At 44.2% G+C, this 19,241-nt stretch overlaps 1 protein-coding gene across 2 annotated transcripts in view; it reads left to right on the forward strand.

Moving 5' to 3' along the window:
• Positions 1 to 19,241, forward strand: part of sorcs3a (sortilin related VPS10 domain containing receptor 3a) — a 136,058-nt gene that overhangs the window by 52,362 nt on the left and 64,455 nt on the right. For both annotated transcript variants that reach the window (XM_060046459.1, XM_060046460.1), the window contains exon 2: positions 3,645 to 3,712. In XM_060046459.1, the coding sequence (XP_059902442.1) occupies positions 3,645 to 3,712 (68 nt within the window). The remainder of the gene's footprint in view (positions 1 to 3,644; positions 3,713 to 19,241) is intronic.

Genomic DNA, 19,241 nt, shown 5'->3' on the forward strand with positions numbered 1-19,241 from the left:
TTATTCTGAAGCATTTTTGTTTGGTTTGGTTGCATTTCCACAGCTTGGGACACTGTGATCACGCTGTGACGACACTATGGGTGTGAATCTTTTGGTGTTTAACAATTCACCTTTAATTGTCGGTGTCACGATTCGATTCAAAATCTATTCTCTTTTCAAAACGATTGCCAAAATCGGTTCTCTATTCATATGAAGGGGTGCTTATCTCAGGATCTACTCCAGTCTACTGTGTACTGGGAAAGGGGTCTTAGCAAATGATGACTTGAAAGCAGAGTGTCTATATAAGTGTATATAAGATCACGTCGTTTTTATCAAATGATTGCAATAATGTAAACTCACAAAGGCACACCTCAAACTTATATGGAGAATGCAATGTGTGAGTGAGCCCCTCCCTCACACAAAATTAGGAAAAAATGTATAGCTATGAATCAGCTCAGAATCGTTGAAGATAAAAAGTGTTTCTGACATGAATCATTTTTTTTTATACACTAGACTTTTAGTTAATGGAACTCACAAATCTTTCTTTCTTTATTTTCCCTCACTCTCCTTTCCAAGCTATTCATAACCATTTTTATTGAGGATCACATCCATGATGATTTCCGTGGAGAAAAGATGCATGCCTAAATTCAACTCTAGAATGGAAATGATAATGACATGTCACATTTAATTTGATTGGTTATATGGCTCTGATCCACTATGGAGTCAACCATCATATTGTAATAAACAAATGGAATTTTGAAACCTATGAAGGGATGTAAATGTACAGTACATCTACTGATAAAGGCAATGTTTCCACAGTATTGGACAATGTTTCACTTAACTGCTCAACCAGCAGATAATTGCATTGCATGGTTTAACTGTCGTGTGCGTGTATGTGTGTCTGTCCGTCTATGTGTCTTTGTCTCTGTGTGTGCCTGTGTTTGTTTGTGTGTCTCTGAGTGTGTTTGTGTGTTGGTCAGTAATTGTAAAGCACTTTGAATGGCTATACTGGCATATAATGCATGCTACATAAATGCAGGGTGTTTACCAAAGGAATACGTCGACAAATAGAATGTTAGCCGATAAAGCCATTTAGCAAGTGGAACGTGTGACAAATCCATAATCAAAATGCAGCATGGCATTTTTGGATTGGTCTTTGTGGACACGGTTGGATTTTAGTTATGATAATAATATGTTTTGTCCACACTAAATCGCTGAGGCATAATGAATGCAGGGCGGCTGACATTTTCATTCAGTAATTAAAGGTCAACTGCGGCTATAGCCCTGGAAGGTGTATTGAAACCCATCTTGTCTGCAAGAAACTTACGTTGGTATTTTCTTTATTGAAATCAGGAACATGGACAGAGTGTGTGAACAGCAGGGAGTTAGAAGGTGAACAAATACCGAAGACTTGAGGATATGTCTATCATACCTGGTGTTTTTCTAAGCACTTTGTCTTCATCCTCATCATCACTATTCTACATTCTCCATTTTGAGGTTTTGAGAGTTTTCTTTCTGAGGGATGAAGAGGAACAAAAGCATTTTGGAGTGTCATAAGGGAAGGCCTCTGTGTATCTGGGCGTCCCTTGAAAGGCAAGGATTACTGACTGTAAAGATTCCATGGGGATTCATCACATACACATGCATTTACGGACCTAGTTGCGCACACACACAGGTATGCAGACGCACACATTCATAAACACACATGCACACACAAAAACTAACTCTAACAAACACACAGCCCCATTCTGTATTGCACACAAAAATACTGCTATATCTTCCTCTCTCAGTAAACTATAACAGCACCGAGTACTTCGTATTGTGTGATATTTCCCTCTGAGGTTCTGGCCCAATCTGACCCGTCCCGAACCATACGTTTGTGGTCGGAGTAGGAGGAGGAAGAGCCCTGGAGCTGGGTCGCTGTGCCAGAGCTCTCTGGGTTCCGGACGAACGGGCGAGCTCGTCCACAACCCAACTCTGACTCACACTCCGCGGGCCAGACGAATTCCAAACCAGGGTTTCAAGGGTGCTTTGTGACTTTGGGAGACAGGAGGGCAGGAAGACCAACCATCCTCTTTCCTTTCTTCCTCAGTCGCTCCCTCATGTTTGAGTGTTCGCATCTATGGGGTGACTGGGCCTGGCTGTCGTGAGATGCAGAGCCAGACTTTTTTGAACCTCGCTCGCAGCCCTGTGACTCAAGTTGTGCTTGTCAGGTTGCCTTAAAGAATCCTGCACTTCCTCCGTTTGTGTGTTGATGTGTGTGGGTGGGTGTATCGGTGAGAGGGGTGCGGGGGTTGTGTGTTTTGTACGCATGTGCGTGTCTGTGATAAATGAGAGTTGAGGCTTTTAAGGATACCAAATAAGTGGAATAGTGATTTATTTCAGAACAAGAAACAGTGACGGTGCATGAAAGTAGAGCATAGTGTGATACACCCCCCCCCCCCCCCCCCCCCCCCCACCTGCCGCTGCTCCGCTTTGTCCAGAATAATAATTGATAGTCAATGTTATGTTTTCGTTGCTTTAACATTTCTCCCCACGGCCTCTGATGTATTTTCTTAACCGCAGCGGGTAAATGCCAGATGTTGTGGATGTGGATGTTACCGGCATGGCGGCATACAATAAAAACACGCCCTCTGTGCGGACTATTTACAACCCGTCCTCCCTTTCAACGGCTGTGTCGCCCATCTGTCTGCCTACTGCTTCCATGTGTGACTGCTGCAACAGGCCGACATCAAATGTGTTCAAAACTGTAGTCCTTTTCTTTCATCTCGAATGTCCGGACCCTGTTTTCGTGGAAAAACGATTCAAAAGGCGGTGAGCCGCGTGATGGCTCGATTTTTCTGTACTTCTCTAGTTTAGAGGAGCCACTAGCTGTGGACTGCACCACACTTCTTGTGCTGCCGGTTCTGTTGTTGAGCCCCTAGTTCAGCGCCAAAGTGAAAGTGCCTCGTCTGTCTCTGAATGCGACACAGAGGCAAAGCTCAGCAAACCCATCTTCTCAGCATCCCTTGGACCAACGTTGGTCCATCCCTGGGTTTTTTTGGATCAAGAGTTGATATTAAGTGCATGTTGGAGTACAGAGGTCCATGCTGATGACGATGGATAAGCCGTACCTCACAGAAAATGTGTCTTTCACAGCTTCTCAAAAAATGCTCTAGTCGGTCAGCGGTTCTTGTTTTATAACAACACTACAGCTCAATGTGAATAGGTATTATGCAAGTTAGCCAATTAATTGATTAGTCGAACAACAGAAAATGGAAATCCGATTTTGATAACCAATTCGTTGATATAAATAATACAAGCTCATTAAGATGTCAAATTTGACTCTGGTAACATGATATTTCAAAGTCTAAATGATTCATTAATTTATCGAAAGAAATATCATTTGATTAATCAACTCCTGCATATAATCATCAGCTGGAGCCTGATCTTGCAAGTTCAGTTTGCCTCTAAGTTTCTAAAGATTCCATTTATCTCCTTTTTGGTTTGAGTCGTTCTAACATCGATGACGTTGATTTCCTGCAAAGGCCACTGTGACGGTTACAAGAGTGTTGGAGTATGCAAAAGTAAACAGACATATACCCTGGACTTGCAGTTTGACAGAATGCTATTTTATTTCTTTAATGCAGTATTGTGGTTAACGTTGACACCTCTTGTGCTTTCAGGTGATTCTGATCCTGACCAAGCTGTATGACTTCCACATTGGCAGTGTCACGGAGAGCACTCTGTGGAGGTGAGTACTAAGGGCTGAAGGGATGAAACTTTTCAATGCCTATATCTGGCAAGGATATATCTGAACAGGGATCAAGCTCTTTACATCAGTTTCATTATTGATGAGATTTGTAGTACAAGCATGAAAAACAAATATTTATAATGGTACACATTATTGTTTTTGAGAAGGATTTTTGAATGATTTATTTATTTAGGAGTAATTGCATGTAGATGTTACAATGGATATTCCACATCTCTATACATTGTTGACACACAATCATTGAGTGTGTTCACACAAGGTCACACACGCTGGCCCCATGTGAGTCTCACACAACAGAGTCTGAGGGTTTTTCCGCAGGTAATCGGTGTATCAACATCATTAAAGTTTAATACAAGGCAATAGAGCTGTAGTGCTAGAAGACAAATGGCCACATCAGACACTGTCTGATGCCTTTTAAAGTGGTTCCCAGTTGGCGCTTCAAAAGCTGAAAGAAGCTGACAGAGATGAAAAAAGTTGAGGAAAGAGGTGCTAAGAAAAGCTAAGGTTTGTGAGTTGTCAACGCTTTGGGAACGGGAAACAATGGACTCAACGCTAAGAATGAGCAGACTGGGAGAGTGACGACGATAAACAAAGAGGCAATTATGAAAGGTCTTCTTTCGTGATTGAATTGTTTTGAAGTAATCCTACTGGATCGCCTTTTCATTAGTTTCTATATATTAGGTTTGATGGGTCTTGATATACAAACACTTTGTAATGCTGATGGAAATGTCTTTCAATGTCAATATATATATATGTACCTTTTTCGGTGAATTTCACATGATGAAATATAAAAATGTGAAAAAAGGTATTTTGTTGGGTTTCCTCCCACCTTTAAAAAATAACAGTCACTTGACATCATTGATTGCATGCAGGTGTGAGGGCTTTTTGGTTTTATTTTTTCACAATGGATTAGCAATCTGTTCTGGAATCCAACCCCCGCCCAGCGGGCCTGACCAGGATTAAGAAGATAATGAAAATGGATAGACACAGTTTGGCCATTTACTGGAAACCAGTGTGAATTGAACACAATTCCGGCATTAGGCACACTGTAAGATAATTGGACACACACACACACACATATGCTCTCATACACACACACATGTGCATGCTCTCACACACACAAACACACACGCATGCACGCACGCACAAACGCACGCACACACCTCTGAATGCTTTACTCACTACAATGTCACTATGTGCATATTGGGTCCATCTGTATAATGATCTCCAAACCACTGGTTGCTGATTATGATGACCTGAGAAAAGAGTCTTAAGACAGTCTCAGATAAGTGGTTGCTTGTGGAATAATAACTTTTGCTAGGAGTTCAAGTATGTTCCCCCTGTCGTTTAAGATTGGCTCTCTACTCCCTGCCCAATCACATATCTGTAGGGTCGCTGAGAGGAGCTGAAGCAATTCATGAATACAATAACCCTTTGATAACCATAACAGGGAGCAGAAAGGATCACAGGGGTCTTACTTAAAACAGGATCCCCAGAGATGCCGGGAGATGGTTGAAGTTAAGTCACAGACACATGAGAAAGAGAGAGCAAATTAGCTTAGCTGAGCGGTGGCGAAACTCAGCAAAATACACGTGTCGTCGTGTGCTAACGATGGTCTGGCCGTGATTCATCGGTCTGCTGGCTGCTAATTGAGTCCATGGATTGGTGGTGAGAAGGGGTCTCAGAGAATGTTAAACATTGGATAGGAAAATCTGATCCAGGGTTATTATTTTCTTTCTTTTCAGCAAAGTTCAAAAGAGTGGTGAAAACCTGAAAGTCTGCCAGTCTGTCAGACGTAATGAACATCCTGACCTTATACCATGTCGGCCAATCCGTCAGTCACTCTCCCTAATATTCAAAGGTGCGTTCTGAGCTTGGTGGCATGGAGGGGAGTCTGCGAAGGTCGGATTCTCGCCGCGGACAATAAATCAAACCTCCAAAAGCTTCCTCTGAGCTTTTTTTTACCTGCCACCCTCAAAATAGTCTTGTTTGTCAGTGTAAGAGCATTTGTGAAAGTCCTAACTGTCCAGTGAAGTACACAAATCACCGGCAAGTGCGAGCACTGCTCAGGTTTGTAGACGCGTCTCTCACAAACGAGACGGGCCATTGAACTTTGTCCACTTTCAGAACTCCTCTCCAGAATACGTTAGTGAGTCTTGATTGAAATCGAGACAGATCTTGGTCACATCATTCTCCTGTTTATCCAGGAGCTAATTTAGACAGATTCTATTGACTGTGATCCTTTCCTTCAGGCCACGTTCATTCTAGGTTTGCGTCCATTCTGAAATCCTTACATTGAAACCATACGATCCGGCACTGTGGTTGATCGTGTGTGCATTCATTTAGTAGAAGGTTGCCAACTTTGGATATCTGGCTGGAGTGTGTTTTGCATGTTCTCGCACTTAATCATATGCATATATTTGGACTAATTTAAGCATGAGGGTTTAGAAAAGTAGACAGCTTTCACATGTGGCAGAAGCGGGAGCCTAATTAGGTCTAAGATTTAAGGATCTAGCCTGACTACGCCCACGGCCTGAATAGTTCCACCCAGGGAATACTCACAATTTCACAGTATTAGACATACACTAACCCAATAAAGGACACACAGTCAAAGATGTGAGGTTTCCAATATCATAATCTTGCTTCGATGCCTTCTTGGCTCCTGGCTGTAATCTTCACCAGCTGTCCAATCAACAGTGTGATATGCATCGCAGACCAATCAGGGAGCCATTTCAGATACCGATACTTCTAGAGTCAAAGTCGTTCGCTTGGTTTAACCATAACGATTTGACCATGAGACCTGTTCATCTCTGTTGCTTGTCGCAGTGTTTTGGTGGTAGAATTGGTTGGGCAGCGAGGTGAGGCTGAAGGTGAAAGCGTGTGTCACACGCCGAAAGTGTTGGGAGCTGGCCACTCTCATTTGAAATTAGTATCCACAGCTCTCCCTGGATCATGTATGATCCCTAACCTTAGCTGTCCAAATCCTAACCATCATCTGCATTGATGTATCTTGTAGCCACTTGAGTTAAGGTCATAATCCGACCAGAATTTGAAAGTGATGTATGTCTATTTCTGTTAGGACCCTGATATTCAACACTTTCCTTTGACGAAAAAAACAACTACAACCTTGTTTCAGGCTTTTTTCAGCTCTAGCTAAGCCCATTACAACTACATGGTCATTTGTTGGTCTCAGCCTAAAAGTCAGACTGCAGATAATAAGATCATAATAATGGTGGCTAGACACTATACTCCCAGAACATAGTTATTATTACTACGATATGTGAATGGGAGTCATTTAAATGTTATTAACATCAATATTATTACGATATGTGTATTGTCATAATTTAAATGCTATTAGCATGAATGCAGCTTAGGTATCCTGTGATGTCTCTTAATGTCATTACTTAACTTGGATTAATGATATGATGACTTAATCATTGATAAGTCCAATTTATATTTTTTAAGAATGATCAAAGCAACAATCCCAACCCCCGCTCCGATGTTAGTTGATGATTCAATCATCTCGTTAAATATCCAGCAAATATTCATTCCGGTTTATTTTCTAGGGGACATTACCCGCTTTAGTCACTTTGTCCCGGTTCATTAACACCCATTTTCACATCTAATTTCTGGAGATTTTAGTGTAATTATTTTTGATTTAATTGGTATGATTCTAGCTTTGAGTGGAGCAAAAAATAAAAAACTTTTCCTTTTGTAGACTAGTGCTACTAGTCTACAAAGTTTGCTTGCTTGGATCGAAAACTACAAATCAGATTGTGCTCATGAGTATGTTTGTTTTGGAGGATTTGTCCATTTACGTATAATTTATTGGCATTGAGGATGTTTAAGCTATTATTATTAAGCAGTGTAAACCCAGGTGAGTGCTTCAGCGGTGAAGAATTGAATAATACAACAGAATGTATGGATGTAAATTATTGACATTTAGAATTTCCACATGTTCTGAATCCCGCACATCCTTGGTTCAGGTCACATTGAGTGGCTAATGGTAACATTGTCTAACTACCCACAAGAAACCCCTTCCAGGAGAACAAGGTTTTGTTTGTTAAAGAATCGCTTTGCACCTTTTGGTCATCTGACCTTTTTACATTTTCTTGACTTCAAAGCAGCCGATAGATTTGTATCAAATAACCTTTCTTTGGTGGTGTGCATCAATAGCTGAAAATGTTATGATTTTTCAGATGCGAAGCGACGAATAAAGTGGCAAATGTCAACTGTAGCAGAAGATAAAGATCTAGTTCCAAGGAGGGAAGAAAGTTAAAGTGTATCGCTGTGGTAAGATTTGAGACTGGTAAAGGTTGAAGGATGTGGATTGGTTAAAAGTAGATTCGATTTATTTATTTTGTGTGGGGGAGGTTAAGGTTAGGTGTTTGGGTGCATAGGCTTACTGTTAGTGAGGTTTTGGGTTTGGGACTGCAAGGTTTATGTTAAGGCTCATTTTAAAAAGTAATCTTAAAAGAGTGGAAAGATAACTCCCTATGTCGCATTGTGTCCATGTCGTGTCGTGGCATGTTTATGTGTGAAATAAATAACTCTAAATATCTTGCAACAAAATGTCTGGATTTGTTGCAATGTATTACATAATGCTGGGGCATTAAGTTGCTGTCTCTATATAAATAATGTGTTTGCGTGCGTGCGTGCGTGTCTGTGTGTGTGCTTGACAGGAATAACAAAAGTGAAAGAACAATGGAGCGTGAAAGAAAAGTGAAATCCTTCAGTGGGATTGCCCACTTATTGCCGGTTTCATTTAGAAAACACTCAAGTCAATTCTCCCATCTTCGTCTGGTAATTTAGCCCGCCCCGGAGTACCAGGGAGATGGATAGACAGAAACAAAGAGAGAGAGAGAGAGTTTCCAACTTGTCAGCCCCTACTATCCTCTCGCTCGCTCGCCCGTGTGCCAGGATGAGGTCACCCAGGGGTGAGGAGTGACATCCTCTCAAATTGCATCATTTTGCTGAGCATGCTCTTAGGCTGTTTGATATTTCACAGGTCAGTACCTATAATAAGAACCCGGTGCGTGGAGAAGAGGGCCCAGCTGATGTCTCTGACCTTTCGCAATTGGACTTGAAATGCACCTTGAAGGCCGGGGTAGGATGAGCAGGCGGCAACTTTCAAAGACTACACTTTTTCTGACAGCCTTTCTGGGAAAAGAATTGGGTTGTTATATTCACCACGGAAGTAAATTTGGAGGCATTTGAAGGAGAGGGCGGGGGGGGGGGGGGGGGGTCGTAGAGGACATGCGTGTAGCAAGGAGAAATGGAGGTAATTGATGAGCAGGAATCTCAGCCCGATCTTGGAGCCGTCGGGTTTGTTTTATACTTCCACTTTGTTGTAACACTCTTTTCACGTTCTGTGGTGATAACCGTCTGTCCTGCCAGGCACGCACAACATGTTTGTCAAACTAAAAATTATTTTCTCTGTATTATTATTCATAAGCAGCTGTTGGCTGGGATTCACAGGCAATACATGCCCAAGCATCGCTGCTTATACCCCCTCATTTGCCTAACCACGAAGCATATTAAATGGATTAACAAGACGACGAAGTAGCCAAGCGTTATTGTCCAAACTATCCACATTTGTCGAACCAACAACATGAAAAAAAGTAAAAACCCGTCCTCGTGTGCATTGCGTTTCATCGCGATTAACATGCAAGGTGGCACACGTTGGAAAAACATCGCTTTATCGAAGCTCAGATAGGAACTCCTTGTCCCTCACCTCCCTGTCTAGCGCTAATAAACAATAAACAGCTCCATTTTCTGTTTCCTTGTTTAGTTTTTTTTCCCATGTTGCATTGTTATTCGAAAAGGTCATTTTAATGCTGCTTCCCAGCATTATTTTAATTCCTACCTTTTTAATTACACACTCTGGAGCGTTTCCCTATTTCCTGAAGCCGTTTCTCATTTGCTGCTTGTCATAATAGCAAATGGTGAATTCCATCACCAGAAGGCAATGGGGGGATTTCCACAATCCGATTCTGTGTGTTTGTGACACCGCCTGAGTCAGTGTTTGGCTTTCACTCGCGGTAAACACGTTGTTCACTCATCGGCCCTTTTAGATGGGGTATAATAAAACATACAACATTCTTATTGTTAATTCCTCTGCAGTATATCAAATAACAAAGGGCCCAGCTGCCTCCGGTGATATCATTCAGACTCTAGTGAGGATTGCTGGAGAAGAGGGGAGATGCATGCCTGCAAATCTATCTCGCTATTAGTCATGTTTCTCCCGGGTAACGGCACAAACTAATCTGCCTGTCCAGCCTCATGAAGATGGTGCTCGTTGAGAGAGTGGCTTCATGCATGCCGCTGTGGAACTGTGGAGGGTGAGGGATTGCTTTTCATTTGATACGCCAAGATCCAAGCTGTTCAAATGACTTATTGTATGATAAATTGTGTTTTGAATTGATCCTATTCTTATTATTACGATGCATGCTACGAAAAATAAAATAGGAAACCCTAATAAAACACATGTCTGTGTTATGACTTTGGGGTTCACTGTCTATGTTAGACAATGCTTCACTTCACAATTTACTCTTGTTTTGTTGCATTCTTTATTTACATTTCTGTATTCCGCCAGGGAATTGATTTTCAAGTGCAACAGCCAAACGTATGATTAAATGTCCTGTGTTGGTGAATGGCGGTGGGTAGGCCCTGGATCTCTGACAACACCACAGCTTATCTGAAATGACACAAATATCCCAGAGAGACCTTTGGGCCGACGTGGGTCGCCCTGCAGCTTTATGCCGAGGCCGGCCTTTGATTGGTCGGTTGGCGCTCAAGCCCCGGTTCCTATTATTGCTTCGTCCAAATCAACTGGCTTACAGTTGCGTGACGCCCGGCCTCAGAGCGAACATGGCCGCCCACAAGCTTTTAGCAGTTGAGATGATGGCTGGCCGGGCACCAACTCAGTGACAAGTAGGCCGGCCGACTTTGGGACACAGAGGTGTCTACGGCTTGTGTAAAAAAAATCCTTTCCCTTTACTGTTGTGTATTCAAAACAGCAGCAACGATTTGTTGAGCATGTCAGGGGCAATACATAACCTTCTCATCTATCCTTCAAGTTGTTCCATACCTTGGTGCTTTTTGTGTTATTCCGGGCTTCACTCGGGCTGTTCTATCCGCTCCATTGTGTCCAATAGCAGTTGGAGACGAAATGGAGACAAAGAGGTAGTTTAAAAGTGTTGTTGAGTGTTCTGGTATAGCTCTCACTCTCCTCCCGGCAGAACTTGTTTACCCTGTCAGGGTAACGAAATAAAAAACTAAATGTTGCAGCGTGATGCATGAGGGGAGATGAGCAAGCCATCCCACTAAAATCCTTTTAAGTTTAGACTATTTCGAAAAGACTTTGAGAAAGATTTCCGTCTGGCTTTTATAGGCTTGTTTTTATGTTGTATTTTTATTTTTTAGACATATTTTAACCTGGTTCAGTCAAAGTCACGGGAAACAGCTGGCGTGTGGTTGAACAATTGCAGTTGTGTGCCATTCATCGCCGCGGAGTGATGTCTCGGCACTGACAGCGAAGGAGGGAGTGATTTTGATTTGGAAATTCTTCATATAGAGTGCATGATGGGCATAAATCAAAGCAGGTAGCAGCACTATGAATCAATAGTTTATGTGCTACTCTCCTTCATTATAATTGGCTGCCTAACGTAGGGAAGATGGAGGGGATTTTTTGGGGGGTTTGCCTCATTTTGTCTCATCTGACTTTGGCTATTGTCCAAGAGTGCGAGCTTTGTTGATGCGTGCTCACAGGAGTTTTCCGGGGATATAGTTTGACAGCTCATTAGGCTGTCACTGATTTCTACAATAGGGATGGGTTTGACCACACCAGACCATGACACATATAGCAATCTTTCAGTAGTAGACACACATTTCTGGAAAATGGGACACAGAATTGGTTTACAAGAACACCTCATACCTAAGATTGACAATGGGCTAATTTCCTCTCACAACCTTAGCAAATTGTCCCGAATACTTTAACTGTGAGAATACCCCCTAGCCCTTGTATTTACTTCCCTTTGATTGCATTTTAGTCTGAACTGCCCGTATCCATTTCAGAAGAGTTATCTATAAAAGCTGTACTCATCACTTACAAATGTAAATCTACACTAAAGCCTTCCTATTATTTTTGGATAGCACCATTAGAACAAGATTAACTTTCATAACCTAAGTACTAGCAACCAATCTAAAATGACTGCATTTGGCTGAAACAATGCAATACAACTGCGATTTTGGACCGGATGTGAGTGGATCCTGCCAGCAGATCAAGATAATACACCCACTTTTAAGAGCCCACAAAAACAAAAATGTTGCTTTATGTTTTAAGACAATTATATCTCAAAGCCTGCTTGCATGTGAACAGGCTACTTGTCCTGCTGGCGCCAGCAGTGCCAATTTCAAAGTGCTTTGAATTGATCGCAAAGAAAGACCACGGATACTGTTTGGCTATCCGCACCGCTCAGAGCATCCTCCATCACAGAGCTCCCCCCCCCCCCCCCCCCTTAGCACATGAACCCCTTCCTCCACCTGACCCCAACATGTCGGTTTTTATCACTAACAACACTCCGGAGGAACCTTCAGCACTGCTGCTCCCTCCGAAACCTCAACCCACCCAGACCACTGGGCTCTGGCTCTGGGCCACTGGGCTCTGGCCTCTCCCTGCCCTCCCCCCATACCTCCCCATGCCTCCCCCACGCCCCCCAGCCAGCAGGGGAGGTTGATCCATTCTGCCACTGTGAATAAAGAACACCAGTCATTTCCCTTCTTCTCCTCCTACTCTTCCTCTTCCTGGGCTTTCGGGAAGTCAGAAGCAACCCACGTCAAGGATTTCATCACCCTCCCCACCCGCCCACCACCCCCGCTCTGTCTCGTCTTTCCCGGGGGAGCCGTCAACCACCCCCCCCTCCCCCCCCCCCCCCCCCCTCTCCTTCCCTCCTGCTGTGATCCATTGAGAGGGCGGCAGCGGGTTCAGCGGTGATGTGTTGAGGGGGTTGAGAGAAGGTCTGGCGCTGGTGTCGTCCGGGGCCGTGAGTCATGAGCCCCGCGATGTGTTTCAGGTCAGCGGCCACCGCACCGCAGAAGCACGGAGCGGACAGGAGGAGGTTGTCACCGTGGGGACCGTCTTACGTGGCCTGCAACAGAAAAACAAGAAAAAAAGGACGAAGACGAAAAAACTCTCAGACCTCATGCAAAAATAATCCCCACCTCGAGGGGCCCTGAAAAGATGTCAAAGTTTCCTACTTCTCTTTAAAGTTTCATCCTTGGAAGCCAGGTTCTGGGGCGAGTTCAAGTCGAGACACTTGTTCACTCGCTGGCATGACTGGATGGAGAAGAGCTCGGGGAGAGGGGTAGATGCCGAGGACACGTGTAGTCACTTAAAGCAATCAGTGGATGATGTCAGCAACCTCCTCACCCCATCGTCGAAACATATTGCTTAAAGGTGTTTAGGCAACAGCGTCAATGATGCAATTAGGCGTCAGATCTGTTAATTGGTGCAAGGGATGCAAAATATGACGCACAGTACACAATGTCCGGAGACTGTGCTTTGTACCGCTGGACTGGAGCTGAAGTTCTCAGCCATTTCTCAGGGCTGGTAGTTTTCAGCCTGAGGAGAGGCAAGACGATTGCAGAGTAAGGGCCGTTTAAGGTAACATTTTCCTGGTTCCATTTCTGTAAGCATTCAATATAAGCAAAGAACTTATTTTTGACACTTATTATCTAAAATAATTGTTGTAATGAACTGCAATCTCACGGTGTATTACAACATAGTGGATTGTTGGAAGAAACCTAGCACAGTACCGCTGTCGTTCCTGTTGTTATTCTTTCATGCCTGCTGTCCGTATATCTGACATGCATTTCAGTGACAAGTCTGCTGGGCACTACAGTGCTGTACCACCTAACATCTGATAGCTACTACAGTGATACCTGCTAACATCTGCTAGCCACTACAGTGCTGCACTACCTGCTAACGTTTACTGTCCACTACAGTGCTGTACTACCTGCTAACATCTGCTAGCCATTACAGTGCTGTACTACCTGCTAACATCTGTTAGCCATTACATTGCGGTACTACCTGCTAACAGCTGCTAGCCACTAGAGTGCTGTACTACCTGCTAAGGTCTGCTAGTCACTACAGTGCTGTACTACCTGCTAACGTCTGATAGCCACTACTGTGCTGTTCTACCTGCTAACGTCTGCTAGCCACTACAGTGCTGTGCTACCTGCAAACATCTGCTAGCCACTACTGTGCTGTGCTACCTGCTAAGGTCTGCTAGCCACTACAGTGCTGTTCTACCTGCTAACGTCTGCTAGCCACTACAGTGCTGTGCTACCTGCAAACATCTGCTAGCCACTACTGTGCTGTGCTACCTGCTAACGTCTGCTAGCCACTACAGTGCTGTGCTACCTACTAACGTCTGCTAGCCACTACAGTGCTGTGCTACTTGCTAACATCTGCTAGCCACTACTGTGCTGTGCTACCTGCTAAGGTCTGCTAGCCACTACAGTCCTGTGCTACCTGCTAAGGTCTGCTAGCCACTACAGTGCTGTGCTACCTACTAACGTCTGCTAGCCACTACAGTGCTGTGCTACCTGCTAACATCTGCTAGCCACTACAGTACTGCTGTGCTACCTGCTGAGGTCTGCTAGCGACTACAGTGCTGTGCTACCTGCTAACATCTGCTATCCACTACAGTGCTGTGCTACCTGCTAAGGTCTGCTAGCCACTACAGTCCTGTGCTACCTGCTAAGGTCTGCTAGCCACAACAAATCCATAGTACCTGCTAATGTCTCTCAATCTCAGGGAATGGCACTTCTCCAAAGCCCGTTACATTACGCTTGACTGAATTCTTACATTTGCCAAGAGATTGCCTGCGTGCGTGTGTGTGTGTGTGATAGATTGTGTGTATTGTTTGGATAGTGTATGTGTGTTGTACATGTACGTGTACGCGTATGTAACGTAGAAACATGCCTCTGTGGGCGTGAACCAGTTGGTGTACTTGACGGCATACGTTAGTATGCACTGGAGTGCTGCTGGGGGTAAGTGAATATTGTGGAGATGAACTCCCTGACAGCTTGTACATTGTGAGGGATGCACTGCTGATGTGAGCAGAGGCTATTAAACCTCACATCTGCTGCCTCGGCGCTCGCTGACGTATCTCAGAGAATTTTGGAAAATCTTCCCTCACATCGACCTCTGCCATTTTAAATCGATTGGGTTTTCGGAATGTTGATCCCCGTCGCCGTGGCAATCGCCGGGATCAGCAGAATTTGTTATTGCTCATAAGATGAAGGCAACCTTTTGCGGTTATTTCTATTTTAAAGGCAAACGCTGACTTATTCAGGGCATATGCATCGAGCATCCACAGTTCGTGGCTCGAGTGATATCATGGTCCGCAGGGCTTATCCCTGGTCATTTATCATTTAGCCCAGTGTCTGCAAGAGAAGACATTCAAACGTCGTTATGAATCCCGATTCTGGAGGCATTGTTTGGTCAACAGTTATTTTGGGTCATCTTGATGTTTTCTTTCTGTGTTTGATCCAATGTACTTTGGTTGTTTTGCGTTGATCTTTTAGTGGCACAATCTTAAGATTCCTGAAAAAGATTAGCAGTTTTCTCAGCAACCATACTAATTTGGGTTTTCACCTATATCACCTATATCAAACGTTATCACTGTGAACCTAAAACACATCTCAGTGTTTACTCTCTTGATAAAATGGGCTAAAACAACATGAACAATGTTGAGTCGATGCCAAGAAAGCAATGGCAGAATGAACGAGTGAATACATACATGAATGCAGGTGTTCCACCGGAGTTCGGTGCTTTGTTTGATGCTCCTGGGAGACGGACAGGATTGAGTGGGAGTGCATTCTCTCTCTCTCTCTCTCTCTCTCTCTCTCTCTCTCTCTCTCTCTCTCTCTCTCTCTCTCTCTCTCCCTAATGAGAACTCTGACCACTCTTTGCTTCTGTGCTTCTAATGTCTTTATTTGTAAAAGCACCATCAGATACTGTTTGATATACATGTTTATTTTTTTGCAGAAACAATCGTCACACTTAGATGTTGACTATGATCGACATCTTAAATCACATTTTAATATAATGATTCACTGATTCAATATTTTTCAGTATGTATTCCTATTTTTTCACAAATCTGCTAACTATTTATTCATTTGGCAGACTCTTTTTTTGACGCCCACAGGTGTTGGACCTGGGGGATCAAACTGCACCTTTGAGCAGGGATCACCAGTGTAAACCCTTACCCCCCCCCCCCCCCCCCCCCACAACCCAAACAGAACGAGGATACGACCCAAAGGGAGATCTGTTTGATGCCGTGTCCCTTTATTGGATGTATAGGGACAATCAAGCAAAGCCAACATTGGCAATCTCCATGGAACATCTTTTCAAAGAACAAAATATGTAGAGCACATGCAGGAGGGGCGTTGCCCATGTATTGTTAAATCGTATCTGCAAGGGTTCAGCAGATACAACAGCAGGTAAACAAAGCGTCTCCCAGGACCTGGCTGATGGGAATGAATAGGATGGCAAGACACTGACAGGGCTCACACAGAGAAGGAGAGCGGGAGAGACAGAGATACAGCGTGGGGCGGCTGGAGGAAACGCTGTAATCACATGCTAATTGCCATCACTGCCACGTTCCCCGCAGACAATCATGAATATTGAGACGTTGTTTTATTTGTGTGTTTTTTTCCTTTTCACTTGTTCAATTGGACAAAGTGATATGGCTTTGAGGGCTTGTTTTGACAGGTGCGGCGGATAGTTTCCCTGTCGTCGCGACCGGGGACGGTCGCGTCAACACTCCCAGGCTGTTGACTTTACCTGGATGTGTCAGTCAAGCCGTGGGTGTAAAATATAGATTGAATGGAGAAGGAGACATGCAGAGTGTAATCATCAATGCTCTTTTGCGTGGCGGGGAAATATAAACACATCATATTGTGGAGTGAACAATGAATGTAGGTTAGGACTTGAGTGAGGTGCTGTTTGCAACTGGGCATGGTGTTGACTAAGAACATGCAAATGACTAAGAACGTTTTGCATGTAAATTGTAACTAAGGATTTACACAGCTCAGTTCTATCAACAGCCCTGGCTATTTACCATAAATGATTTTATGATGAAAGGACTTTAGTTCACATTTGTGGAGAAATCTGAGAAATCCGCGAGTAAGGTCGATTTTAAAGGTATCCAACAGAAAAAAAACAATTTGGGCCTCCCTCCAAAGCCACTTCCCTAAGGGCGCACTCACACAAGGCAAGTTTGCCTGTTCCGTGCTGCAGGAAGATTCAGCATGATTCCCCCCCTCCCCGCGCTGGCCCGTGGTCACACTGCTCCCAAAGGCCGTGGCCTGGGCACGATTGCTCCTTCATACATACGTCATCACGTTGTAATACGATAAATACGTCATCACCAAGCGTCCTCGCCGCCATAACAACAATGGAGAACAGCAACGTGAATGCTGTCTTCGGCCCAAATTTCAAGTTAACACTCGACTTCACTATCGCACCAACGTAAACCCACTCTTGAACCGCTTGCCGCCATTGTTTAAAATGATTGTTGTGGGGAAGAAGGGCATGGACCTATAAAGAAAGAAGGGTCGCGCAAGGACTACGTCATCCAGCTCACGTTGCGTATCCGCGCGTCTGCGCGTGTCATCTCATTAGCATCTGTACTTTGGCCACGGCACACCTCTCCCAAGTGTGCCGTGGCCAAGGGGCTGTTCCATGCTGGAATACGGATGGCGTGGTCACACTAGCCAAACGTTCTAGACTTTAAGTATGCAAATGAGCTCGGGCACGGGGTCGCGGCCCAAGTGTGAGTGGCCCCTAAAACATGTGGCTAGCAATAGATTGGCCTGGTCTTGAGGAAGCCTGTCATCCGTAATCAGTGCAGGGGCTACAGTGTGAGTGGCCCCTCAGGGGCCTCTCACACTTGGGCCGCGGCCCTGTGCCCGAGCTCATTTGCATACTAAAGTCTAGAAGGTTTGGCTAGTGTGACCACGCCATCTGTATTCCAGCATGGAACAGCCCCTTGGCCACGGCACACTTGGGAGAGGTGTGCCGTGGCCAAAGTACAGATGCTAATGAGATGACACGCTCACACGCGCGGATACGCAACGTGAGCTGGATGACGTAGTCCTTATGTGATCTTTCTTTCTTTCTAAAGAAAGAAAGAGAGCAATCGTGCCCAGGCCACGGCCTTTGAGAGCAGTGTGACCACGGGCCAGCGGGGGGGAGTGGGGAGGTGGGGAATCGTGCTGAATCTTCCTGCAGCATGGAACAGGCAAGTTTGCGTGTTGAGTGTATGCAAGTAGCTGGGTAGGGAGGTAGACAGACAGGCAAGCTATCCAATCATTTCATACGGGACGATTTTTTTTGTCAGGGCATTTGATTTATGGATTTCTGTCCGGATGTAAAGATAATTTCAACTAATATGACATATGATGCTTCTGGAATATGTTGCATACCCTACCTTTAAGTAAAAGAGCTGCTACGTCAAACCACATAATCCTGATTTCCAACATCAATTCCCAGAATGCCCTGCTACAGGAATACACAGAATTCCCAGCTACATCTCTGGGACTCTGGTCGAAATAAACCAAAAATTCCGTCCTTTGTTCTTTCCTAAAAACATACCTTTCCTAGACCAGAAGGACTTTCATAAGGACTGAGGAAAAGACAACAGCATTGCTAGGAGAATCACACTGCACTTATGCTAGGCCACGTCATTATCTCATGGCATATCTTCTGCCGTGTTGACTCAACAATGTTCCCAAGATTGACGACTAAAAGTACATCGTAGATATTTTGCCCCGTGCGTTCTTGCCTTGTTTTTTCATGAAGGCTGTAACAACTTCTACAACCAGGTGAAAAAAAAAGACTTTATTACCAAGGTTTCAATTCAAATGAACAAAGGAATATAGGCTAGAAGTCGCAAAAGTGAAATCAATGGTTGTCACATTGAGAATGCTTGCTCCATGGTTGCTCTCTGCTGTCCACTTATATTTATCGATCTGAATCCCTATAAGTATGATGACATGAAAACTATTTTCTTTCATGTTCTTATTTAGATACTTAAGGGTAATTTCACACAGTTAGAACCTTCCAAAGCAAAAAAGTATATTAGACTAGAGGCCATAATCTCCTGCTACACCAGCTACACCCTTAGGATGCTTAAGCCTTACAATCACTCCTCCTGGCTATACCAAACATTCCCTAGTGGCCGACTCTGGTGTTAACGTTCGGTCACTAGCTTCAACCACATCGTACTTGACCTTATCTATTATGCATACTCCCACCAGGAAACGCTACATTCATGAGCCCTGCGCATCCTCTCGTTCAGGGACCTACTGAAGAACCCACTCCCCATTGGTGACGATTTAGAAAGGTGCTGGCCGGCGCTGTATACATCGTTTATGTTATTAACATAACCATGGTTCCCAGAGTAGGGACCGTGTCTATTACTTTGCTGCGATACACTGC

The sequence above is a fragment of the Gadus macrocephalus genome, chromosome 3 (genome assembly GCF_031168955.1).
Source record: "Gadus macrocephalus chromosome 3, ASM3116895v1".
NCBI classification, from domain to species: domain Eukaryota; kingdom Metazoa; phylum Chordata; class Actinopteri; order Gadiformes; family Gadidae; genus Gadus; species Gadus macrocephalus.